This window comes from Oryza brachyantha, chromosome 5 (genome assembly GCF_000231095.2).
Source record: "Oryza brachyantha chromosome 5, ObraRS2, whole genome shotgun sequence".
In the NCBI taxonomy this organism is placed as follows: domain Eukaryota; kingdom Viridiplantae; phylum Streptophyta; class Magnoliopsida; order Poales; family Poaceae; genus Oryza; species Oryza brachyantha.
This window is the reverse complement of record NC_023167.2, coordinates 4,459,333-4,469,338: the sequence shown is the minus strand read 5'-3', so window position 1 is coordinate 4,469,338 and position 10,006 is coordinate 4,459,333. Positions and strand designations below refer to the sequence as shown.

Sequence of the window (10,006 nt, the reverse complement as noted above, 5' to 3'; positions counted from 1 at the left end):
AGAGCAAGTATAATAGCAGGCTATAAGCTGGCTATATGCTTATGTGGAGCAGAGAGTGGATGAGAGATAGTGTAAGCAGACTGTTAGCTTGTAACTAGCTTGAGCACAGGAACCAAGAAACTCTGTGAGAGTGATATGTGGGTCCTATATTAATGATAAAGAGCTGACTAGTATATGAGTGAGCTAAGAAAAAACTATAAAAAATCTTGTAGCTAGCAAGTTGGCTATATTATTAGCGTTGCTCTTAGCGCGTTGTCCTATTTGTCTGTAATCACGGTAGCATGCAGGAGGCTGCACGGCCGTCGACCGGCCCGCCGAAGACGACGGCGACGGGTCCCCCGCCGACCAGCAGCTCAAAAGAAAAGGCTAATCAAAGAGCGGGAAAACATTAAAAAAAGCGAACCCACATTTCTCATCCTTTTCGAAATTTTTGTACCTTTATATACTTCCTGTCTCCTCCAACCTCCCGAAGCTCCTCTCTCTTCTCCTCGACTCTCTCTCTACATTCATCTCCATGTAGCCGGCCGGCCGTCTTTCTCCTCCTGGGGATTCTTGGAGTTCAATCCATCCATCCATGGCGCAGCCCTCCTTCTCCATCAGGTGTGTGCAGTGCTAGCTGTGTGTTGTGGTCGGATGCTTGGGTTTTCTTTGCTTTTCTCCGTTTCTTGTTGATTCGATTCCTGGGTTGGTGTGGTTGACTTGACTGACATGGTGAATAGGGAGTACGCGGCGAGCATGAGGGGCACGGCGGCGTCCCCGCACCCGCACCCGCTCGTCGGCGCCGGCGACGTCTTCCCGCCGATGCCAGCCCGGAGGTTCCGGTGGTGGGTCGACGAGCTACACGCCGCGGTGAGGAGTTCGGCCCCGGCGCCGCCGGCCACGAAGAAGCGGTCCGTCTCCGACCTCTTCGCCTCCGCCTCCGCCGGCGGTGGCGGCGGCAACGATGACGTTGAAACCGAGGAAGCGTCGGCCATGGACAACCAGCCGAAGAAACCAAGGTCTCACGAAGACGATGGCCTTCGGAAGATCAAGAAGGGGATCTCGTTGAGCTCCTCTACCCCGGAGGCTCCAAAGGTATGTGGTCCGTGACGTCATCATCTGTAGCTTAATTAGCCTTACTTTATGACACGGTGCATTTTTTAAAGCTCCTACACTTTTCTTTTCGTGGAAATTTCATTTCTGATCCTACCATCTCTAGATTAGCTTTATGAAGCAAGAGAAAGTTACTAGTACTACTACTAATTAGCTAGCTAGCTATCCTGGATTAGTGATTGATTGTTGCTGTTTTCATGTTTGGGTTACTCACATACTGATGGGCTGGCAGTGGGCACACTAGGTAGCTACTCCCTCGTTTGATATGGCAACTCGTTTTTCCTGGCTAGATTCATCTATTAATTAAGAGCATCTATAAAAGAATGATAAATTTTGATTTCAAATCTAAATTTAATCATTCATGTTAGCTTGAAACTTGTGCTATCCGAGGCTAATGGGCTGGATGGTTTGATTAATGAGAATCAGTATATATATACATGTGTAGCTATATATATGACTTATGTCTATAATGTTATCTTAGGGGAGAGCGTTATATTTCATGTAACACGTAGTGCCAATTAACTTGCTGCTAATTAATTCTGACTTGCTGCTAATTAAGTACGTACGCACCGGTACGGTTTACGCAATGAAATGCATGATCTGATCATTCTGAGCAAAGTTCTTGTATCGGCTGGAGTGGTATCTAATTGGAAGCTTGCGTTGAGATGTTTAATTGAGGTCATTATTATTTCATGCCTGATTACAGTACTACTCCACGGTTCAAATTCATGCTTAATTGAGTACTGTACATATTTACTCGAATTAAATACCACGGTTCACAGTAGTACGTGCAGACTGCAGAGGAGTAGATCGCTCGGTGGAGAGTAATCGAATTAGGCCCTCCTAAAATTTTTTTGAGAGAGACGTCAGATCCACACGTTCAATCGTATATTGGAAGTATTAAACGTATTTTAATTATAAAATAAATTTTAGATTTCGCCTGGCGACCGCGAGAATCTTTTGAGTCTAATTAATCTGTCATTAGTTTATGTTGGTTACTGTAGGACTTATGACTAATCATGTATTAATTAGCTTTAAAAGTTCCGTCTCACGATTTTTCCCAGAACTATATAATTAGTTTTAATGTTTTTATATATTTAATACTTCATTTATATGTTCAAAGATTTGAGACGATGTTTTTGAAAAAATTTTTTGGGAACTAAGAGCATCCTAACAGCTCATCTAAATTTGGTCATCTATATCTTCATTTGGATGATCATCTAAACTTGTTGTATTCTTTATATCTCTTTCTACTTCACTAGATCATTTATATATGACATTCTCTGTATCTGTTTAGAGGATAGAGAGATTATCTAAATATGAAAATTCTCTCTTCTAATATAGATGACATCTAAAAATAGATGATAAGATGACCGTTCTGTAGTCTTCGTAGTCTTCGTCTCTAGTACGAGCGGTTAGGGACGCTCTAAAGACTCGTACTACGGTGGCGCTAGCTGCATGCATATACTGATGGATACGACATATGTCAGTGTATATTGGTAGGACATGACAATTGACAAGTAGCATTCGTAGTCTTCATTGGTACTAGTGTGCATGCGTGCCTTTGCTTTGAACATTATTTTATTTTATTTTTAATTTTTTTAAGGCCTTGTTTAGATCCTAAATTTTTTTTCACAAATATCATATCGAATCTTTTGAAATCTAAATAGAACATTAAATATAGATGAAACGAAAAACTAATTGCACAGTTATGAAATAAATCACGAGACGAATCTTTTGAGCCTAATTAAGCCGTCATTATCCATAAGTGCTATAGTAACCTACATATGCTAATGATGGCTTAATTAGGCTTAAAAGATTCGTCCCGTGATTTATTTCATAACTGTGTAATTAGTTTTTCATTTCATCTATATTTAATGCGCTATTTAGGTTTCTAAAGATTCAATGTAATGTTTGTGGCAAAAAAATTTGAGGATCTAAACAAGGCCTTAATGTGAACTCATTCAGCTGCTTTTGCTACTCCTACCTCCATCCCATATTATATGGGGTTTTGACTATTCACTTCTAATTTTTAACCTTTGTCTTATTTAAAAATTTAGTGTAAATATAAAAATTTATAAGTAATACTTAAACTACTTTTAATAATAAAAATAATAATAAACAAAATAAATAATATTTTCAATTTTTTAATAGGACGAGTAGTCAAATGTTACCAACAAAAATCCCATATTATATGGGACGGAGGGAGTAGTAGCAAATGTTGGGTGCGTTTGTTTGGCGGAAGATGTCAAACATTATATTTGCAAACAGAAAATAATTTGTGAATAAAATTTTTATATGTCTATTCTTAGCGATCTAAAAATTAAGGCTGGAAAATAAACTACGGTGAGAAAACCTCAACATCAATTCGAATTTAAGGTTAAAAATTTAAATTTTGGCTTAGCACCAGCAAAAGCGAAAAGATGTATATTGGGATACAGATTATCCGCTCCCGATTGTATTCGTATTTATTTGTTTGTTTTTCTCTATAACGGACAGAAACTATTCGTTTTATTTTCAACCCTACCTACCTGGCCTGCTATAACACTTGCACAACTCTTTTCCCTGTTTTTATGTAAAGGAAGGTGCTGATCGGTTGAGCCTTTTTGTGTTCTGGTTTTAGGACTAAACACAGAACTGCAGTAACAAATATAAGTTGGGGGTAGAACTTTCATAGTTATAATATCGGCGGTTCAAATTCATGGCAAGGCTGACTAATTTTAAAAAAACTCAAATTTTGTTGTGCCTTATAAGCCGACGAGTTTCCAAGTAGACATAATGTTGCCATCAAACACTTGAATTCTTCAACTCACTAATATATATGAAAAGTATTAAGGTTTGAGATGCAAAAAATGAATATTATATTTTCTTACAAATTTTGATATTGATAATTTTATAATAGATAATGTAAATTTTAGAAAAGCATAGGTATTATGGACCCAATTTCAAAAAAAAACATAGGGTTTTTGGTATTGAGCAAATAACCACATATATTGTTGTCATATAGCTTCATAAAGGCGCCACACTTTTGACCAATTGTGAATTATTAAATTACATTTAGAATTATACAAGATTTATAAGTTTATTGACACATGATATACAAGTTAGAACTATCTAATATTAATTATTTTATTTTGCTGTAGTACCAAGTTAAATTGGTTGATAGTGTGGTTTTGTGAAACTCTTGGACCATAATACGTTTAATTTTTTTATCACTAATATGAATGCATATAACTAGTACTTGAATTTATCACATGAAGATGAACAACATAATAATCCAAAAAGATGTCTCTGTACCATTATTTGTTCAACATTCTTTTTGAACATATAACTAGAAACATTTGTGGTTAGTAGTATGTATTAGACCATGCTACTGTCGCCACTACACAAATGACCTCTGGAACCACTCATAATTATTTGTTTTTATCACGAATATGCAAATCTCAAACCTATTTGTTACATGGCTTGGTGTTCAATGGAGTTGATGGGCCATGTGCTCTCTATTGAGTTGTGATGGGCCAGTTCTGGCTTATATATAGGTTTAATTGTTTTTCGAGCCCACATTTTAGTTGCTAGGGCATTTAAATGGGCAAAGAGTACGTGGAGCTCCGCAATGCTCAGGCCCATTTACCCATCCAGTAGATAATATAACCCATGAGCGTGCCTATGGGCAAAGAAGTATTTTCTTCGTTTCACAATGTAAGATTTTATAGATTTATAGATTCATAAAGATGCTAATGAATCTAGACATATATATAAATTATATATATTTATTAATTGATGAATTTAAGTAAGGTTAGAAAGTTTTACAATATGAAATGGAGGTGACAGGAAAACTGCCGTGCATCGTTGGGTGTGTTTCCCTGTTGGTAATCTGGTTATTCAGTAAAATTTTCGTCCTTAATTGCCTCTTTCTTGGAGTTTACCCCAGTTTTGTGTTTTGAGTAGGATCCTTTTGCACTAATTTCAGTAGTTTTTATTCTAATCATTATTAGGTGGATTGAATGTTGGAGATTATCGAGTTTGCGTAGTTTTTATTCTAATAACTAACTTTGCTTGTTTTTATGAGTTTGTTCAGGAGGTGTATTAGTGGGATTCTATCGACAACTATTACTATATTTATTGAAACAAAGATTGAATCTTACTCAGTTTATATATTTCTAGGTTCCGGTTAATGAACCAAAAAAGGCAAAATTTGCTACAGGGCATCGAAAAAATGTGTAATTAGCTCGTGGACACCGTAAGATCGCGAATTTACTGTAGGGCACCACAAAAATATGGTAATTAGCTGGTAGACACTCCGGTCATTATTTTATTAATTTTGAAGTCAAAAATTTTAAAAATGACGAGATTGACCTCGGTGGCCGGGTCGCCGCTGTCCTCACCACAGCTGGGTTGCCGCCACCGCCGCCTACTCAGTCACCCTGTAGGCTAGGGTGCGGCGCCGAGACCGACTGGGTCTGGTTCGACTGGACCCAGTCGGCATAACGGGTTGGCCACCAAGGGCAATCTCGTCATTTTTAAAATTTTTGACTTTGAAATTAATAAAATAATTGCCGGAGTGTCTACCAGCTAATTACCATATTTTTGTGGTGCCCTGCAGCAAATTCGTGATCTTACGATGTCCATCGGCTAATTACACGTTTTTTTTATGCCCTGTAGCAAATTTTGCCAAAAAAAATCTTCACACAATATAACATGATTGGGTAGTCCGAAAATCAGCTCAATGCCCAATGCACGATTGGATCAGGTTGATACACGGCATGCTACTTATGGTTTGTCTCAGTTTCAAAGCTACTATGTTTTGTATACTAATTTGGGTTTATATGATGGCAAAGTATGTGGAAAATAATCCCAGCATGCCTGCTACACTTATTCAGGGTTAAAATTGACTAGATAGAATATGAATAGTGTTAGCAGTCGGTTTGCACATTCTTGAGAAATATCTTGTTGAATGGAAATTAGAATAAGCATTTAATGGAAACAACTGTGAGTATGGACATGCAGTATTTACAGCACGAACACAACGTGGATATCCTGGCATGCATACATATCAGATTCAGTAGTGCATACATTACAGCGCCCAGATTTAGCAAATGTTTTGTATAAATTGTGTTATTGAAAGCGTTGACAAATATATATTTGTCACTGGTTTTTTTTAAGAGCATTCATATACCCATAAAAAACATGTATTGGGCTGGACAGCATTCTTTGACACACTGCTATCTCTGGGCCTGCACAAGCACAAACTTGATTATTTATTCTCTCTATTGGCAGTCCTAGAACACATCCATCCCACAGGGAAATATAACAAGCAATTAATAAATTATTCAGTGTTAATGTCCTAGGAAATAGATACTGGGTTTGAGAAATAAGGTAAATAAAAGGTCATTTGGCGGTTAGTATTTTTTCCTAATGAAACAATGGGAAAATTTATAGCAGTTATTTTTTATGACTCCATGCCCTAGTCCATTCTTAAAATTAACTCAAATTGATCTCACTTAGTTTTTATCATTTTATGGCGAGCAGAACTAAGCTTCTAAATCTGTATTGCTGAAAATGGCGTAAGAAAACCTAGTTATTAATATGGCACTACGCTGTAAATTTTCAGGTGAATAGGCAATTCGGACAAAATTAAAAAGGGATTTACCAAATGACCAAAACATCGTAATCTTTACTGACCTAATTATGTGACCAAAAAGACCAAGTCTGTTCGTCTCTGCAGTTTTTCATTTATGCATATGTAATAATGCAGTGATAGATAACGTATATAAAGATTTTGTGACTATGTCACAATTATTTAATATGCATGTATAACTTATCCCACATGGTCGTGCATCTTTGCAGGTTTCAGTAAACAAGTTACATCCTCCTTGTTCTGCCCAGACATGTCAAGCACATCAAAGAGAAAAACATATCAACATTGAGAATACGAGGATGTGTGATTTTGAAATATGGAAACCAGAAGATTTCAAGAAGAAAACCCTACGGGGCATTGGTCGCACAGAGACGGTTAATGCACACAAGTTGGCAAACTCTACTATGGTACACTCCAAGCAGAGCATTCTGAAAAAGCATAAAAGCCGATCCTCTGTCACTCTCAGAATCAACAAGGAGAAATGCAGCAGTTTGAAAGGGACAGAAGCCATAGAGCTAAGCTGCAAGTTGGGGAAGCATGTTACATTCTCAGACATGCATATTAGAAAGAAGACAAGTTCCATGTTACCCCAACTGCAAAACCACTGCAATGTGTACTCAGATCACTCTAGTGAGGCTGAGAGATTAGGAGCTGCAAATACTAGTTCTCATAAGAACAAGGAATCCTCCTTTAAGACTAATCAATCAGATTGGGATATATATGACAGAAGGACTTCTGAATCTAGAAGTGCAAAGGACTCACTTAACTTGATTGATCTGAATCGCGCACTCCTGTGTATTCCAGATTTCAATTGCACATTCATTTCTGATTCAGAGGTGACAGATCTTGACCATCCAGAGGGTGCAACTTCTGATCTCCAAACACCAAGTGATGTAAGAGAAGCTGCTCCTAAACACAATCAAGACCTCCATTCCAAATCACAGGGATTGCAGCGTGAACTTAATAGCTGTGATCGGTGGAGAATCATTAACACAAGATCAATAGCCTCACTGTTGCCTGATGAGATAAGTAACATTTCTGACAGAGGAATGATTGGTCTTCCATTGAACTCAAGAGGAGATGGCACTATGAATGGAAAGGCTCCTCACATATTGCCTCACCACACAATTCAGTGCACAGGTCAGTTTTCGCAGAATCGGTACACCAATATGAATTTGGGAAACATTCACCATACTGGGAGGGAATTTTCTTCTTGTCCATGGCAAAACCAGTTACATGCTAAGAAACCCAGATTACATTCTGGCATTAGTGTGCAACATGAGCATGCCGTTATCTCACAACATACCATGCGTTTGATGGGAAAAGATCTTACAGTCTCCACAGCCGGAGGCAAATGCATCGGTGATACGGCAAAGGAGCATGCAAGCTCCTCCATCAGATGCCATCATACTACAAATATTTTCTTAGAGTTGCCACGACACGGTCACCCTTTTCTGTCGCTGCAATCCCGAAGTTTTTCCAATATTCAGGTAGATGCTCCAAGCACAACCCATGATTATGTTGGATGCAGAGTGCATCATTTAAAACATCATCGTTTTCCTGGAGTTGATGTTTTCTCCGGGAATGGAATCGAATGCGAAGATAAGTTGAGGAACTTCTCATATTTCCATTGTGGACAAAATTCACCTGCAGGATTTTCACCTCTACGAGGAAATCGCAACACAAGATCTGATCAAAATTCACAGTCTGCTACAGCATTCTTGCCTACCTTCATGCCACATGTGAAGCATCCATCATTTTACCATGCCAACTCAGCTTGGACACACAATCCGTGTCCTGGAAACATACCATTTCATCCTTCTTCTGATGGTACAATTGTTGGAAAGGAACAAAATCAGATAACCGGAGGAGTTGCAGAGATCCCGAGAGCTGTAGACATTGTGTCAAGAGATACTTTTTTGAAGACAGCAAAAGCACATTTTGATAGTCCTAACATTTCTTCTGGTGTCAGGTGTGTTCCAAGGTCTGGTCCGGTGAAGCTCCACCCAGGGGCTAAGCATGTTTTGGAGCCAAGACAGAACACAGATGATGGCAATTATCCACCTAAGTATTCATGCATACCATTTGTTGTGATAAGCAGGGGTGGAAATATTTTGTCTGGTCAGACTAAAGATGGCAGGAAGGTTTAAGTTGTAACCCATCAGATGAATCACTCGGGTTACCTTTTGTCCCAATCAATTGTCAAGGCTCAACTTTTGTCAAGTTTGCAGAACAGGGTACAAACAAATAGTTCTGGTTTTGTTTGACACAGCTTGCTGTACCAGAGCGCTGTCAAGAAATGACTAAATTGATCTGGGAGAATCTTAATTTTGTGTTGACGCAGCAAGCATTACATTACATTAGATCCCTCATGTTTCTTAAGAGAATCCTGTTGGCAAGTTACTATTTCCATGTAAGTAATGACTAATTAATGAGATTGCAAACTTTTTCTGACTCTATTGATAGTAACTTGGTTACAGAATTTTGCAGCTTGCCTGATGCCCTGACGCCATTACACCTGCGGTATATCCTTCTCTGAACACTATGTTATGCGGTAAAAGAAAACTGGAGGAAATTTGTGTTGAAATATTCAGGTTCAGAGATTTAGGCCTTGTTTAGTTCCTAAAATTTTTCTCCAAAAACATCACATCGAATTTTTGTACATCTAAATAAATCATTAAACATAGATAAATCAAAAAACTAATTGTACAGTTATGAAAGAAATTTTGAGACGAATCTTTTGAGCCTAATTAGACCATGATTAGCCATAAGTGCTACAGTAACCAACATGTGCTAATGACGGATTAATTAGGCTCAAAAGATTCGTCTCGCGGTTTCCAGGCTAGCCGTGAAATTCGTTTTTTCATTCGTGTCCAAAAACCCCTTCCGACATCCGGTCAAACATTTGACGTGACACTTGTCCTAAAAATTTTCTCATCTAAACACCACCTTAGAAACATTTTTGAACTGGGATAGCTTTGGCAAAATATACTTTGTGTGCAGACTGCAGACATTTGATAGATTGATTGGCATGTGCATTGTGATCTGTTAAGTTCCTTCTCACCATTTTACAACAGTTGAGAAAAAAAATACTTTGGTGGTTCTCCTGGTTAGCTGTCGGCCCGTTTCTGTCATTCTCTAGCCATAACTATGAACCCATTGCATACTCCTTTGTCAGGGTGTGTGATCTAGCCACATGCCTGGATGACCCTGTATCACCTGTAATCAAGAGTGCACTACCATGATTCTCTCGTGAATAACCTTTCTATCTTTTTA

At 38.2% G+C, this 10,006-nt stretch overlaps 1 protein-coding gene across 1 annotated transcript; it reads left to right on the top strand.

The window, feature by feature from the left end:
* The first annotated feature begins 574 nt into the window (after window positions 1-574).
* On the top strand, window positions 575-9,376 carry LOC102721554. Its single transcript, XM_006655023.2, has 4 exons — window positions 575-600; window positions 720-1,074; window positions 6,940-9,143; window positions 9,221-9,376. Exons 1-3 carry the CDS (start codon window positions 575-577, stop codon window positions 8,878-8,880), a joined length of 2,322 nt encoding a protein of 773 aa, XP_006655086.1. The 3' UTR covers window positions 8,881-9,143; window positions 9,221-9,376.
* Window positions 9,377-10,006: the final 630 nt, after the last annotated feature.